This window comes from Ranitomeya imitator, chromosome 2 (assembly GCF_032444005.1).
Source record: "Ranitomeya imitator isolate aRanImi1 chromosome 2, aRanImi1.pri, whole genome shotgun sequence".
In the NCBI taxonomy this organism is placed as follows: Eukaryota; Metazoa; Chordata; class Amphibia; order Anura; family Dendrobatidae; genus Ranitomeya; species Ranitomeya imitator.
The window spans coordinates 612903831-612921013 of record NC_091283.1 but is presented as its reverse complement, the minus strand read 5'-3'; the positions used below and the strand labels follow the sequence as shown (position 1 = coordinate 612921013).

Below are 17183 nucleotides of genomic sequence, written 5' to 3'. Positions count from 1 at the left end.
CGTATATGGCACAGCTAGGGGGCACAATGAACGGTGCAGAGCACTATATGGTTCACACCTATGGGGAAATATGAACGGTGCAGAGCACTATATGGCACAGCTATGGGGAAATAATGATCTATTTTTATTTTTGAAATTCACCGGTAAATGCTGCATTTCCACCCTAGGCTTATACTCGAGTCAATAAGTTTTCCCAGTTTTTTGTGGCAAAATTAGGGGGGTCGGCTTATACTCGAGTATATACGGTAATTCTTCTACTGTCAGAACAAGGAAACAATTCCTCCAAGGAAGCAGACCAATATGGTGAATACATGTCAGGAGAGTGGTGAACGCAGTGTCATTTTGTCTTTAGTTGTAGGGGCTCAGCCCTTTTATTTCATGTAGGTCTGGTAATACTAACCTGCAGCACACTTTAGTTTGGTTAGCACAGACTGCGTCTGACTGTCTCTTTCTCCTCGTTGCTGAAAAACAAAACAAAAAGAAACCGAAGTCAGAGACGTGACATGCCTGGACTAGTGTAGACTTAAAGGGGTTGTCCGGCCATGGGGACTTACCATTTTTGCAGTTGGGTTTCATTAATAATTTTGCACTATTTACCTTCTATAGTCACTGTATATTACACTGTTTTTGTGGCTGAGAATCCATGAGTCCGCCTGCTAGGATTATGGAACACATCTCTTTATTAGTGCCAAAGAAATCATGTTTCCCTGTATGATAATTCAGGATCCTGCTTCCATTCAGCCAAAGGAATATTTGTCAGCACCGCTGATCAGCCAAGGCCCCATCTTGACAACTGTACCAACTAGCTTAGATTTCTTAGGACATCTTTCTATTAACCCTTTCTTTGCAGTACAACCCATAACCCTTTCTAAAAAGTACAAAAAATCCCAAAATGTAGCTGCATTTAAAACTAGCATGTGTGTAATATTTCCTAAAGCCAAAACATCTGTCAATAATAAAGTCACCAAATGGTAATTTTACACTTCATGCACCCCAGCATATATGCATACCAAACATATCAGGAGCACATGGATGGAGCAAACACAAGGGTTAAGTCTGCTCCACACAGTGCATGCTGGGAACGCCGCTGTTTAACCACTTGGATGCAACAGTAGCAGCTACGTGATCTTTGGGGAACTGCATTTTCTCACCCATCGGCCTCAACCTGTAACATGATCATGGGGATCTGGTGTGTAAAAATGGCAGTCTGGTGCCTGCTTAAGGAGCCTGTCACCAATGTCCCAATACTCTTATGACACCCAGTGTAGTGTGAAAGTATTGCAGTGTATGGTACAAGCAATCAGATGATTGCAGCTTTATAGAGACCCTGTCAGCAGGATTTTGCCATGTAAATTACACACAGTGCTAGATTAGTGCTGTAATACTGATACCTGCAGTAAAGAAATTAGTTTTGTGGTTCTTGTGTAAATAGTGTTTCAAGTTTTGCTGTAATCAAGTCTTTGTGCATTGGGGCGAGCTTTGGCAGTCTTTTTTCTCATGGCTCTGGCACCTCCGTCTGCCTCCTGATCCATCAGTGACCTGCCTCCTATTTTAAAAATGAAGCCACATGCGCGGTTGCATTAAAAGTCTATACTAATTATCAATTAGTGCATGCACAGCTCACCGTGGCCGGCGTTCATAGCAGATGATCATTTCTGCTGCACACAGGAGGGCTGCAGCCCTGCTATGTGTAACACAAGCGATCAGAAGATCGCAGCTTCAAGTCTTTTAAGGAGACTATTGAAGTAAAAAAAAAAAAAAAAGTTTAAAAATAAAAAATTAAAATATAAAAGTTCAAATCAACCCCACTTTTGCCCCATTAAAAAAAATTGGGATTTTTGTGTACTCATCGTAAAATCCTTTTCTCCGAGCCAATCATTAGGGGACACAGACCATGGGTGTATGCTGCTGCCACTAGGAGGCTGACACTAAGTAATACAAAGAAAATTAGCTCCTCCTCTGCAGTATGCACCCTCCTGCTGGCTCTCAGCTAACCAGTTCGGTGCAAAAGCAGTAGGAGATCAATAACAACATGTGAGCATATAGCATGTCTCATTATATATATGTGAGAGCATAGCATGTCAAATTATAAAAGAAGCACAAGCTAATAATAGGATAGGAGCTGTGTCCCCCCAATGATTGGCTCAGAGAAAAGGATTTTACGGTGAGTACACAAAAATCCCTATTTCTCCTACTCCTCAATGGGCGACACCGACCATGGGACGTCCCAAAGCAGTCCCTAGGTGGGGGCAACATCAGATCAAGCCCTGTGTAACCACTACTTGAAAGTGTGACACCGCGGACTGCAGAATCCGCCTGCCCAGACTCACATCTGTGAAAGTCTGAGAATTATAGTGCTTCAAGATTGCATGCGGACTGGATGAACTCGCAAGCTTGCAGGCGTGCTGTGCCGACGCCTGGTGCCTAGAATCCAAGAAACCTCGATAGACAGGGAGATAGGCTGACATCTAACACGGAAGGATTCCTGGATGGTGTAACAAATCCACCAAGCTAACATATCCGATGAAACGGCTAAACCCTTCCTGTAACCGTCAGGAAGCAGTCCTCTTACAGTGAGGTAGCCCAAATAAATTGTCCAACCTTCGGAAGGACGCCGTCCTCGAGACGTACCTACTCAGAGCACTTACCACGTCCAGAATATGGGGAACCCATTCCGTTACGTGGACTGGTGCCGAGAGAGATGAGGGAAGAACGATGCCCTCATAACTGTGGGAATACAATAACACCTTGGTAACAATGGATGGGGATTGCCTGTAGACAACCTTACCTTGATGGTAATAAGGGAAAAGGTCTGAAAGAACAGAGGGGCTAGCTCCGAAGACTCGTCAGGATGAGGAGATCGCAGAGAAAAAAGGGCGATGTTCCCTGATAGTAAAGTCTGTCCGGATCAAAAGGAGTCTACTGTAAGACTCCCAGGATCATTAAAGTCCCAAAGATCTAATGGTATGCGATAGGGAAGAACCACATGTGAAGACTCCCTGCGAGGAAGTCCATATTTGCAGTTTTGTTACACTAAGACGGAAAAATACTAGTTCAACGAGAAAAAACCTAACATGGTCAGTGCGGATCTAATAGGATCACTGGGGCCTTTCCTGCTTCCGAAAACATCTCGGAAGTAGTGGAAGAGGGGTGAAGAAAACTGGTATCATGGAAGAACTAGAGCATGAACTGCGATGGCTTTTGGACCTGGAGGCCGAACCATGAACTTAGAGTACATTGGCGTTCAGTCTGGATGCCATCCGGCCTACATCTGGAGTGCTTCAGAGAAGACGGATCTGATGGAAGACTTCCGGGTGAAGTTCCCACTCACATGAGGCGGGACCCTGACGGCGTCCGCCACCCAGAGTTCTACACCCGAGATGTGTAGTGCCGTGATCACCAGATGATAGATCGTGGCCCAACAGAGAATGTGAGGTACCTCGGCCATGACGCCTGACCGTGGGTACCTGCTAGATGATTGACGTATGGCACAGACGTGGCATTGTCCGATTGAATTGGATGGGGTGACCCGCCAGAAGGCAGTGGACCTGCTGTAGAACTAGCTGTACCGTTCAGATCCCCAGAACAATGATCAGGAGGAGAGGACTGGCATCGGTAGTCACTAATAACTGGGAGAATGAGCTCCTTCCTTATCCTGAGACTACCCTCTGAAAGTCTGATTGACCTGCAGAAAACGAGAGGAGCAAAGCAAACCACTTCCCCATTGTCGTCACCAATTTTCCTCAGAATACTCCTAGCAAATCAAATGGAATGAGGGGATGAGTGAACAAGTGCGCGAGCTCCCTGTTGAAGGCCCACGGCCTTGTCTCAAGGGAGAATCTCCACACTTCTGGAATATTCCAGGATCATCCTCAAAAAGGATATCTGCTGGGCTGGAAATGAGGAAAAAACTTGTCTAAGTTTAACTGCCAGCCCAGGAGAGAGAGGGTATCACAAGAGGTATAGACGACTCAGCGCCGGGCTGAAGGAGCGGCTAGAAAGTCGACCAGATAGGGCAGGACGACCACGCCTCTAGGGTGCAAGAGGAACATGACAGCCTCAAAACCCTTGCTAACACTCTGGGTATGGTAGCAAGGCCGAAGGACAAGGTCGTGATTTGAAAATGCTGTTTGCAAAAGGGAAAGCGAAGGAAGAGGGAAAAACATAGGAATGTGAAAGGAAAGCATCCCGAATGTGGGTGGATGCCAGAAACGCCCTCTTTTTCCATTGAAGTAATGGCGGAGAGGGGGAACTACATCCGAAGAAGATTGGGGACCTTGTCTGGATTGGTAGAAGTTTGAGGTTCAGGATCGGTCTTACTTTTCGGTCCCCATTTTGGAACCAAGATCCCTTAGATCTAGACTGTCCTGGACAACTGATCCATTGCTGGTTGGGTCTATAGGAAATCAAAATAGTTAAGGTCTCTGACCAAGAGATCATTGCTCTAGCAACTCATGCGGCGGCTAAGGGAGGGTAGAGCGCTGAACTGGAGGCCGCAAGACGGAACAAACTAGATTTGCTATCTGACAGTTGGTTGTATTTTTAATTGATGATCCATCAGGTAGGGATACTGGTAGGTATACAACAGGAGATTCTACACGGTTAATATGCCAAGTGGCAGAATGCACAGCTGCATGCAGAAGGAGGAAAAACCGTCTCTTACTATCGACTCTCTATTAACTGTGCGGAGTTAAAATGATGAACCCTCGATCCACCATCCTCTTAACAGGGAAGTGGAAAGGGATGGTCCGCCTTCTTGCATCATCTGCTAAATAGTGGAGATGCAGAGGGGGTGTTTGGACGCCAAAAAAAGGAGCCTCTGTACATCCACAGAGTTAGGCCGGCGTCACACTCGGCGTAAGACAATACGGTCCGTATTTTACGGCCGTAATACGCTGAAAAGTCCCCAAAATGTGGTCCGTATCTCCTCCGTAGGCAGGGTGTGTCAGCGTATTTTGCGCATGGCATCCTCCGTATGTAATCCTTCAAAAACCCGACATGACATGTGACATGGTTTACATACAGTATGTCCAAAGACATACTGACAGGGAATTTAGATTGTGAGCCCCAATGGGGACAGCAATGATAATGTGTGTAAAGCGCTGCGGAATATGTTAGCGCTATATAAAAATAAAGATTATTATTATTATATCCCCCTTTTTTTTGGGCTGTAAAACCCCAGCGAATGAATGGAAACTAGGTCAATGACCTGTAGTTACTTTCATTCGCGGTGAGGTGCCCTCTGCTGGTTGTCCTCATATGAACTAGAGCCTGGGAACTTTTCTGAATTTTTTCCCAGGCTCGAAGGACATCCTGGGTGCCTCACCGCGAATGAAGGTAACTACAGGTCATTAACCTAGTTTCTATTCATTCGCTGGGGTTTTACAGTCAGGAGCATAGCTGCATTATAGCACAGCTCCTGGCTGTAAAAAAAATTAACCCCTTCAGATGGATTTACAACGTGGGACGTTACAGATCCTCGGAAGGTATGTATATTGTTGGTTTATTATTTTTTCTTTGTCACAGAGCGAGGGTCTTCAGCCAGTGGATTGAGCGTACAATAAAATATTACAACAAACGGTGTGTTTATTTCATTAAAATACTTTTTAATAATGTGTTTTTTTTAACTCTTTCATACAATTGGATTAATAATGGATAGGTGTCATAATTGACGCCTCTCCATTATTAATCTGGCTTAATGTCACCTTACAATAGCAAGGAGGCATTAACCCTTCATTACCCCATATCCCACCGCTACACGGGAATGGGAAGAGAGTGGCCAAGTGCCAGAATAGGCGCATCTTCCAGATGTGCCTGTTCTGGGGTGGCTGGGGGCAGATGTTTTTAGCCAGGGGGGGGGGCCAATAACCATGGACCCTCTCCAGGCTATTAATATCTGCCCTCAGTCACTGGCTTTACTACTCTGGCGGAGAAAATTGCGCGGGAGCCCACGCCAATTTTTTCCGCCATTTAACCCTTTAATTTAATAGCTAGAACGGCCAAATTTTGCACATACACACTACTAACATTAGTAGTGTGGAATATGCAAAAAAGGGGGATATGACATGGTTTACTGTATGTAAACCATGTCTCATATCATGTCGGGTTTAGGAAGGAGACATCAAAAGTCGGCAATTGAATTACCGGCTTTTAAGCCATCTAGCGCTGGATGAAATATATATATATATATACATATACACATATATGTGTCTCACTGACATTATATATATATATATATACACACACACACACACACACACACATATATATACATACACATATATATATATACATATATATAGATATCTCTATCTATCTATTCTATGTGTACACATTCATTCCACCTATTCTATTGTAAGCTGTCATTGTGATTTTACTGTACACCGCACTGAATTGCCGGCTTTTCTCGCTAACACCGCTGTGTATTTCTCGCAAGTCACACTGCTGGTCCGTGTGTAATCCGTATTTTTCGGGCCCCCATAGACTTGCATTGGCGATTTTTTTGCGCAATACGGTGACAAACGCAGTATGCTGTGATTTTCTACGGCCGTAGAAAGCCATATAATACGGATCAGTAAAATACGGCAGATAGGAACTGGGGCATAGAGAATAATTGGGCCGTGTGTAATGCGTGTTTTACGGACGTATTTAATGCGCTCATACGTCCGTAAAACTCGCTAGTGTGACGCCGTCCTTAAGGTCCCTGGGTGGACAGGGCTGGTTGTCCGGCGTTAGGCCTGGATGCAGAAGAGGATACATGGAGGCGACACTCCATGTTATCGTCTATTGATGGTGTGGGGAGATCGGTGTCCTTTAAAAGGACCCGTCGCCATTAAAGGGAACCTGTCACCCCGTTTTTTGAGATTGAGCTATAAATACTGTTAAATAGGGCCTGCGCTGTGTGTTCCTATAGTGTATGTAGTGTACCCCGATTCCCCATGTATGCTGAGAAATAACTTACCAAAGTCGCCGTTTTCGCCTGTCAATCAGGCTGGTCAGGTCGGGAGGGCGTGGTGACATCGCTGGTTCTTCCTCAGCTTTACGTTGGTGGCGTAGTGGCGTAGTGGTGAAGACAGCGCGCGATCTGCGCTGTCATCCCTTTCGTCGGTGGGGGCGGCCATCTTCCTGGGGCCGCGCGTGCGCAGATGGAGTGCTCTGCTGCACGGGGCTTCAGGAAAATGGCCGCGGGATGCCGCGCGTGCGCACAAGAGATCGCGGCAGCCATTTTCCCAAAGCCGAGATGCAAACTCGGCTTTGGGAAAATGGCCGCCGAGATCTCTAATGCGCACGCGCGGCATCCCGCGGCCATTTTCCTGAAGCCCCGTGCAGCAGCGCACTCGATCTGCGCACGCGCGGCCCCAGGAAGATGGCCGCCCCCACCGACGAAAGGGATGACAGCGCAGATCGCGCGCTGTGTCTTCACCACTACGCCACCAACGTAAAGCTGAGGAAGAACCAGCGATGTCACCACGCCCTCCCGACCTGACCAGCCTGATTGACAGGCGAAAACGGCGACTTTGGTAAGTTATTTCTCAGCATACATGGGGAATCGGGGTACACTACATACACTATAGGAACACACAGCGCAGGCCCTATTTAACAGTATTTATAGCTCAATCTCAAAAAACGGGGTGACAGGTTCCCTTTAAGAATCAGACCAGGCATGGCATCTCACGTCTTAGGTGTGTATACGTGGAGGGGACACCCCACGTGTTTACATATTGGCTGAAAAAGGATACCACGCTTGCAGAGGTTTCTGTCCAGTGGATCGCTTATCCGGACGCTCCCTGTCCGGGTGAATGGCAAATGCTCTGCTGGGAGTTCAGTTTCCTCATGAGGGACATTGTGTGATCTAGAGTAGAACTGAAGTCCTCGTCATTCTACAGAGATTGGTTGATGATATAAATAGGCGAATCCATCCTTTTCTGAAGTTCTGGTGAGTCCAGAACCAAGGCAATATCCGATCCATATTTAAAGACTTGTTCTCAGCAAATCATTGGTGAGGGATCAGGAAATAAAACTTCCGTTTTCTAGACGCCTGTACATATCTAGAATACTTGCGGCCCCTGCTAGCCGACGGCTTTAAGATCAGGAAATACTGGTCAAGTGCCTTTAAGACCAGGTAATACTGGTCATGTGCCTTTAAGACCAGGGAATACTGGTCATGCGCCTTTAAAGGGCCACTGTCACCCCCCTCCAGCCGTTATAAACTAAAAGAGCCACCTCGTGCAGCAGTAATGCTGCATTCTAACAAGGTGGCTCTTTTAGTTTTAGGTTCAAGTATACCCCAAATAAAGCGTTTTTATACTTAGCCACAATTCCTGTCTCTAGCCAGGGAGGCGGGTCCTCACTCCCCAGCTCTAACCGCTCCTCTGCCGTCACTCCAATCTTGCTGCGCTTTCGGCGGCGCCCCCTCAGCGCTGTGTACGTTTCAAAACCGGCGCCTGCGCAGTGTACTGCTGTGCTGCGCAGATGCAGTAAGCTCTGGCCGTCTGATGTCCCAGCCAGGATTGCAGACTGTGCCTGCGCGGGCATTGCGGCCAGCCACCTTTGGAATCCCCGCCCCGCACTGTGCATAATGCATAACACAGTGCGGGGCAGGGATTCCAAAGGTGGCTGGCCGCAATGCCCGCGCAGGCGCAGTCTGCAAGCCTGGCTGGGACATCAGACGGCCAGAGCTTACTGCGTTTGCGCAGCACAGCAGTACACTGCGCAGGCGCCGGTTTTGAAACGTACACAGCGCTGAGTGGGCGGCGCCGAAAGCGCAGCAAGATTGGAGTGATAGCAGAGGAGCGGTTAGAGCTGGGGAGTGAGGACCCGCCTCCCTGGCTAGAGACAGGAATTGTGGCTAAGTATAAAAACGCTTTATTTGGGGTATACTTGAACCTAAAACTAAAAGAGCCACCTTGTTAGAATGCAGCATTACTGCTGCACAAGGTGGCTCTTTTAGTTTATAACGGCTGGAGGGGGGTGACAGTGGCCCTTCAAGGCCAGGTAATACTGGTCATGTGCCTTTAAGACCAGGAATATTTACTGGCCATGCGCCTTTAAGACCAGGGAATACTGGTCATGCGCCTTTAAGACCAGGGAATACTGGTCATGCACCTTTAAGACCAGGAATACTGGTCATGTGCCTTTAAGATCAGGTAATACTGGTCATGTTAAGTACAGGGGGAAGATGCAGGGGAAGTGTGCAGTACTTCCTTATCCGGATTTCCCTTTAATACAAAACCATAGCCCCTGTGTGTGTGCTGGCAGGGTGGACCAAGATGGCCACTGGAGTTGCAGAGGTGGTAAAGTCTCGCAGAGAGCGAGAGGCGCCAATTCGGGGGGTGGGCGGAGCTTCGTGACTTCCATGAATAGGCCCAAGCTGGGCCCTAAATTTCTGCAGCCGGCGGGAGCAATACCAGAGTTGCTGAGGGAAGCGATCGCTCCAGTGCCAGGGAAGAAGCGCCAGAAAAGGTGGGCGGAACCGCCTTAGCGCACCATAGTGCGGGCGTGGCTTCCGGGATGCGGCCTACATATCGGCCTAAGCCGGGGGCTAAATTTTGGCAGCTGGCCGGGGCATTACCTCAGAGAGGTGGGCCACAGGGAGGCTGAGGCTGCCTGTCAGCATGTGAATATCCCACTGCAGAGGCCCATCGCTGATCCACTCACCATCGGTGCGCGTCCCAACATGGAGCCGCCGCGATGACTGGGTTTCAGCGCCGAGGAAAGCGCGTGCACTCTACTGTTCTGCTGCAGGTCGGGTATTGCAGCGTGGACGGTGCAGGGATAAGCCTCAATCCATCATCCCTTTGTTAGGGAGGTGGAGAGGAACCGTCCGCCTCCTTGTGCCATCCGCTTTCACAGTGGTGGGACAGTGGGGGCTGCTCGGACGCCATAGAGAGGGGCCTCTGTACATGCACAGAGTTCAAGCCCCCGGGTGGACAGGGCCAGTTATCCGGCTATAGGCCTGGCTCCAGGAGAGGATACATGGAGGCGACACTCCATGTGGTCGCCTCCTGCTGGTGTGGGGAGATCGGGACCATGAAAGGAACAGTCGCCCCTGAAGTGAGCTCAGCCATGGCTTCCCACGTCATAGGAGAGGGTACGGGGAGGTATACTCGCCTGTGGATTCAGGGGAGATCGGAACCTTGAAAGGATCCGTCGCCCCCTTCACTCCGTTAATTAAAAAATAAAAATTTACAGAAAAGTAAAAAATAAAATAAAAACGTTGGGGTCTGAACCAGACCCATGTGTCTCCTCCAGACAGTAAGCAAGAACTGGTTAGCTGAGAGCCAGCAGGAGGGTGTATACTGCAGGGGAGGAGATCACTTTCTTTGTATCACTTAGTGTCAGCCTCCTAGTGGCAGCAGCATACACCACGGTCTGTGTCCCCCAATGAGGCGTAGGAGAAATACACATATTTGGTATCATTGTGTTCAGAAATGTCAGATCAAATCTAAAAATTAATCAAATCAGTAAACAGTGTAACAAAAAAAAAAAGCCAGAATTACATCTTTTTGGTAGCAGCAACATTGCAATAAACTGCAATAAAAAGCAATCAAAACATCATATCTACCCCAAAATGGTGTCAATAAAAACATTAGCTCAGCTTGCAAAAAATAAGCCCTCACCCAGCCCCATATCCTAAAAAATGGAGACGATATAGTTATTGGAAATTATTTTTTTTATTTACAAACTTTAGATTCTTGTTTTTCACCACTTAAATAAAAACAAGAACCTATACAGGTTTTGTATCTACGAACTCGTAATGACCTGGAGAATTATGTTGCCAGGTCAGTTTTAGCATTTAGTGAACATAGTAAAAAATAAACCCCAAAACTGTTGTGAAATTGCACTTTTTTATTGCAATTTCACCACACTTCCAGTTTGCTATATAATAAAATAAATGGGGTCGTTCTAAAGTACAACTCGTCCCGCAAGAAAAAGGTCCTCACAAGGCCATATTGACAGATAAAGAAAAAGTTATAGCTCTTGGAAGGGGAGCAAAAAACAAAACAAAAACAATCTCAAGGTCGTGAAGGGGTTTCTTCACTGCAGGTATCACTTTAATCAGTATTACAGCACTAATATGGCACTGTCTGTAGTTTACATAGAAAAATCCTGACAGGTTCTTTTTAGGATATGTGCACACGCTGCAGATTTTGCTGCGGATCCGCAGCATTTTTTCATGAGTTTACAGCACCATGTAAACCTATGGAAAACAAAATCCCCAGTGCCCATGCTCCGGAAAAAAAAAGCGCGGAAACGCTGCGTTTATTCAGCAGCATGTCAATCCTTTGTGCGGATTCCGCAGCGGTTTACACCTGCTCAATAGGAATATGCAGGTGTAAACCGCGGTGATTCCGCAGTGCAGATTTCCTGCGGATTTACCAAAATCAGTGCGGAAAAATCCGCACACCTTTCCGCAACGTGTGCACATACCCTTAAAGGGAATCTGTCAGCAAGTGCTTGCAGCTTTTTTGTTACGTTTTTTAGGATTCCAAAGTTCAGCTTTGCTTCCACCATACAAGAATGAACAATGCAAGGCGTTAGGCCACCAATGCAAGACATATTTGAAAAAATAAAAAACATTTTTAGAAAAAAATGACAATTTGATCAAATTATTTAGTGGATAAAGATTTTTAGGTCTGAAAAATTAGTGACTGTTCTGAACAAAAAAGTACACAATTGCAATAGGTAAAAAAAAGCGGGGGGAGATGAATTTGTCAGACATAGTTTACCCAAGAAATTGGCAGAGCATTTTGTAGGTCAGCCATTGTTTACTATCACTCTTTGGTCAGCCATTGAGATGATCAGATATTGTTCAATTTGACACACTGGCCAGACATTCTTTACTTTCACACATTTCTCATGGGAACGGCGCTTTTCTTTTTTCCTCCTCTGAAAACCCTTCTTTTCGTCTGAGGCTCTTTCTAGTATGTCGCCCAATACTGGATCAACACTTGGAGACTGGAAAAAGGAATGGAACACAACTTGTTCATTTAGCGACTATCCCCTGACCATGTTTTAAGCCATATAGCTCACCTTACAGTACGAGACTGCCCCATTCTTTGCAGAAATCTGATTGATTCTGCTTAGCGTCCGCCATAAATCCTGTAGCCAGTTTGTGTAAGGGAATGGATTCCAGGATGTCATCTCCGGGTGTCTTCTTCCTAAGATGAGCCTCTACCTCCTCTATCCATAGATTTATGGATGTGGCAACAGAGGTAGCCGCTATGTTAGCTTTAATAATTGCTGCTGAAGTTTCTCAAGTTCTCTTGAGTAGCCCATCTGATTTCCCTTTACATCTGAATTGTCAAAAAGGAGCTTCCCATTCAATTAGGTCTTGGCGCTCTTTAATTCAAAATCCCGGACGTGTGGTCCATGCTGGAACGCACGCCATGTACTAGAGGTTTGCGCGTCATCCATTCTGTACACCGGAAGTGCCCAGCATACCAGTGTCTTGAGTAAGTACAGCAGCCGAGCACAGGAATGGCGCCATGAGCAGAGAGCTTCCCTCAGGGGAAAGTGGCTAAATCCAGGAGATCCAACTGTGCTGGCCAGGTTGAAGGACCCCTTGTTCAGCGAGGTGTCAGCCTCCAGACTCTGCTGCGGGTGCAAGAGATATGCGTGGACCCTCCACCCAGATCCTCCCGTGTCCGTCAGTCAGGAGCTCCTGCTCAACCGACAGGTAAATTCTGCTCTTCTACTCCATGAGTGCACCCCCTATGCGTATGTCCTTGATAGGGACAAGAAAAATTGTTGGTAGAGGGATGGGCTTTTTAACCTTGTGTGTGTTCCTGTCACTATCAAGGACATGAAGGACTATCTCCTGATGGTGATGTCAGGATTGACGTCCTGGAAAACATGGCTTTTAATCTGCATAAAAAAAACACAGCAAATAATGCAGCAAAAATGCAATGTTTGAACATCGCCAAATTAGCCCAATTGTTTTCCCTGCCTGAATAAATATTTTCAATAAGTCCTAATAAAAATGTAAAATATTGATTGATTTCTACAGCTCAGATGCAGACTATGGATATCCATGGTAACAGAAAGAAAACATTCTTAGGAGAGTAATCCTGCAGCCTTCTATTTCTCCACTTGTTCCCTACTTTGGGTTAACATAGGTTTGCCAGGACAGATAGAATGGAATATGTCTGCAGAATGAGACTACTCAGAATGTCTTTGATGTTGGTTACCATAGAGACACATAGCCTGCATAAGAAGCTGTAAGCAAAAAACAGTAGGAAATTGTGTTTCGTTCATTCTAATTTTATATGCATAGAGGCTACTTTTTTCTTTGCAAAAGCGGGCAGCGTCTTTAATACAATATAGACCTTGTCAATAAAGACACTTGTTTGTATGCCACTATAGGGGCTCACCTCAGCAATCTCCGGTGTGGACTCCGCTTTACTGACATAGCTGAGGACATGAGACCAGTTCTGGAGATACACGCTAACCTGCAGAGGTAGAGAACAGAAGAAATGGATCAAACAGTAATCCTGGCTATAGAAGACACTAGACAGACAAGCTCTTGGAATGATGTCAGAATGCAGAGGAAATGTGAATGGCATAGACCGTGGCATGTCGTCACCTTGATAACATTCAAGCACATGTTGATGACGTGCTTAGCACTGGTACAGTAGTCTCTAGCACGGGAATAGCATTTCAGTGCGTTGCTTAGGTCTCCACAATCCAAGTAATGATCCCCCAAATCATCATGGCCCCTCCTGGAAAAATAGAAAAGTTTCAACAAGAAAGTCGTAATACAAGCCTAACTCGTTTCTGCATAAACATACATTATAGACAAACACCAAGACTGGGGTTATATGGTGACTTTTGACCAAGACACAGGTGAAGAGGCCAGATAAGAATATATGCTGCTGATACAGATCAGCATAATGCAAGTGAATAGAGCCACATTGCGAGCCAAGGTACTGCAACCAGTAAGTCACGAAAAGGTAGAACTAGTTGGATTCTTTTGCAAGTTGCTTGCCGCAATATCTTGTGAGTCGCAATGCCACCCATTCACTTGCATTACGCTGTAGTGTAGCAGCGATCTTTGGCCAAGCCCCCTGTGTGGTGCCCAAAGTCACTATTCAACTAACTGGTTGATGTGCTCCTTCATGGATCACATTATCTTTCTTTACTGTGCTACTACCTAATGCTTTCTTTGATGGAATTCCCCTTATAATTCTTCAGGTCAGTGTCCAATTTTTCCAGTTTCAGAAGTGCTTTTTTACGAGTTGCCTCCACCCAGGCTGTGTCCAATGGAGGAGGGTCCAGCGAGCCTTCGGGCAAAGCATCCGGTGCATTTTGCAGGTCCCTGTACAAATACACAGTGTGAGTGCTGAAGATAGGAAATACTACAGGGTTAGTGAGTGCAGACAGGGACAGTAAGCAGAACAGACAGTTAAAAATAGGCAGAAAAGGGGTGTACAAAAACTGTAGAGAAGTTATGAGACAGAGGACACAAGGGGATGCAGACAGAATGATCTTTTTTTCTATAGCCAATGTAAAGAAACGTAAAATTGAAGAATACCAATTTATAAATAAAGACTCGGAGAAAAATAAAGGTGCTAGAAGGGAGGATTGGAGACTCTCGCGACAATCTTTATCCTAATCACCTTGATGCCTCCGTCAGCTTCCGATGAATCTCCTCATACACGTCAACATTAAAAGTTCGCTGTACAAACGATAGAGCCATTTTTAAAGCTTCAACCCGCAGCTGAGGGCACCGATCTGCAATAAACTGCAGCCTCTCAATACGCATGAGGCCACTGTAGCTGGAAGCATACTGCTCCAGGTCCTGCGGAGGCAGAAAAACCCACATGAGGAGCAATTGTGGAAGTGCAGGAGTGTGTAGGGTGATTATTTTTATAAACTCATTTCTGTGATGATTTTGCTTCACCTAATGTCAGTGGTGACAAATTTAATATGATTACTACAAGACTGGCTCCTCCACTGGAGATAGACACTTAGGAGGCCGCACAAACCAATAAGGCTACGTTCAGATTAGCGTTTCCCGACGCGGCGTCGGGAAACGCAGCGGCGACGCACGCGACATGCGCCCCTATGTTTTACATGGGGGACGCATGCGTTTTTCTTGTTGCGTTTTCCGACACGTGCGTCGTTTTTGACGCTAGCGTCGGACGCAAGAAAACGCAACAAGTTGCATTTTTCTTGCGTCCGATTTCGTCAAAAAAAACGACGCACGCGTCGCAAAACGCAGCGTTTTTGCGTGCGTTTGCACGCGTTTTTTCGTGCGTTGCGTCGCCGACGCAGCGGCGCGCAACGCTAATCTGAACGTAGCCTAAGAGAAACCAATTCTGCTTTATTCTCCAATACTAGAACTATTTTTTTTTGTGTGGGTGTAAAATTGGAGGTGCATTTTAAAGGGAACCTGTCACCCCGTTTTTTTGAGATTGAGATATAAATACTGTTAAATAGGGCCTGCGCTGTGCGTTACTATAGTGTATGTAGTGTACCCTGATTCCCCACCTATGCTGAGAAATACATTACCAAAGTCGCCGTTTTCGCCTGTCAATCAGGCTGGTCTGGTCAGGTGGGCGTGGTGACATCGCTCTTTTCTTCCCCAGCTTTCCGTTGGTGGCGTAGTGGTGTGCGCATGTCCAAGGTCCGAATTCCCTGCGCCCACGTGAAGACACAGCGCGCGATCTGCGCTGTCATCCCTTTCATCGGTGGGGGCGGCCATCTTCCTGGTGCCGCGCGTGCGCAGATGGAGTGCTCTGCTGCACGGGGCTTCAGGAAAATGGCCGCGGGATGCCGCGCGTGCGCACAAGAGATCGCGGCGGCCATTTTCCCAAAGCCGAGATGCAAACTCGGCTTTGGGAAAACGGCCGCCGCGATCTCTTGTGCGCACACGCGGCATCCCGCGGCCATTTTCCTGAAGCCCCGTGCAGCAGAGCACTCCATCTGCGCACGCGCGGCCCCAGGAAGATGGCCGCCCCCACCGATGAAAGGGATGACAGCGCAGATCGCGCGCTGTGTCTTCACGTGGGCGCAGGGAATTCGGACCTTGGACATGCGCACACCACTACGCCACTAACGGAAAGCTCGGGAAGAAAAGAGCGCTGTGAACACGCCCACCTGACCAGACCAGCCTGATTGACAGGCGAAAACGGCGACTTTTGTAATAAATTTCTCAGCATACATGGGGAGTCAGGGTACACTACATACACTATAGTAACGCACAGCGCAGGCCCTATTTAACAGTATTTATAGCTCAATCTGAAAAAACGGGGTGACAGGTTCCCTTTAAGGCTGGACACGTTGTGAGTATATACATACCAGGGTAGGGTTTTCCACCAAATAATTGATATCCGGGACATTCTGTTGGTCATCCTGGGGGTCGGCATCAATCTGCATGGGTTCGACAGCCACCTGGTGGTACAATACAAAATGATGTCAGGAGATAGGCCATACTTCTGCTGACATTATTGACAATGCAATGGCTTATTTGTACATGTACGGGCACAGCTAGACTGAGCTTTCTACAGGTCCTTCTGTCCCTTCCTGATACCTCAAATAGTGCGTAGTTGCATTGGCCGGTGCTCAGGATCCATTTTCCGGAGGCACCTGGCATGACGTCATCTGCCCCTGACAAAGATGGTGAGCTGGAGCTACTCTTCAGTTGTTTCTGACTGTCTGAATTCTCCGACATTGACCAAGAGCTTACCTGCTGAAAGCAAACACATCTGTAACATTCTTCTGCTTGTACTATGGAAGGCACCATATACAGTTAAGTCCATACATACCGTATTTGGACAGAGTCAACATTTTTCTAAATTTTGGTTATAGACATTACCACAATGAATTTTATACAAAACAATTCAGATGCAGATGAAGTTCAGACTTTCAGCTTTCATTTGAGGTCATCCACATTCAAATTGGATAAAGGGTTTAGGAGTTTCAGCTCCTTAACATGTGCCACCCTGTTATTAAAAAAGTAATTGGACAGATTAAATAATTTTAAATAAAATGTTCATTTCTAGTACTTGGTTGAAAACTCTTTGTTGGCAATGACTGCCTGAAGTCTTGAACTCATGGACATCACCAGACGCTGTGTTTCCTCCTTTTTGATCCTCTGCCAGGCCTTCACTGCGGTGGTTTTCAGTTGCTGTTTGTTTGTGGGCCTTTCTGTCTGAAGTTTAGTCTTTAACAAGTGAAAT

General features: G+C 46.6%; 1 protein-coding gene across 2 annotated transcripts in view; it reads right to left on the bottom strand.

The window, feature by feature from the left end:
• GPS1 (G protein pathway suppressor 1) overlaps nucleotides 1-17183 on the bottom strand; it is a 48271-nt gene that overhangs the window by 27178 nt on the left and 3910 nt on the right. Inside the window, exons 1-7 of one of the 2 annotated variants that reach the window (XM_069752474.1) lie at nucleotides 16535-16685; nucleotides 16303-16395; nucleotides 14619-14800; nucleotides 14153-14317; nucleotides 13586-13721; nucleotides 13374-13451; nucleotides 401-461 (exon numbers count right to left, since the gene is read on the bottom strand). In XM_069752474.1, coding sequence (XP_069608575.1) covers nucleotides 401-461; nucleotides 13374-13451; nucleotides 13586-13721; nucleotides 14153-14317; nucleotides 14619-14800; nucleotides 16303-16395; nucleotides 16535-16675 — 856 coding nt within the window. In that variant the 5' untranslated portion in view covers nucleotides 16676-16685. Of the gene's footprint in view, nucleotides 1-400; nucleotides 462-13373; nucleotides 13452-13585; nucleotides 13722-14152; nucleotides 14318-14618; nucleotides 14801-16302; nucleotides 16396-16534; nucleotides 16686-17183 lie in introns of those variants that run through there. The other variant, XM_069752475.1, reaches the window with a different exon arrangement.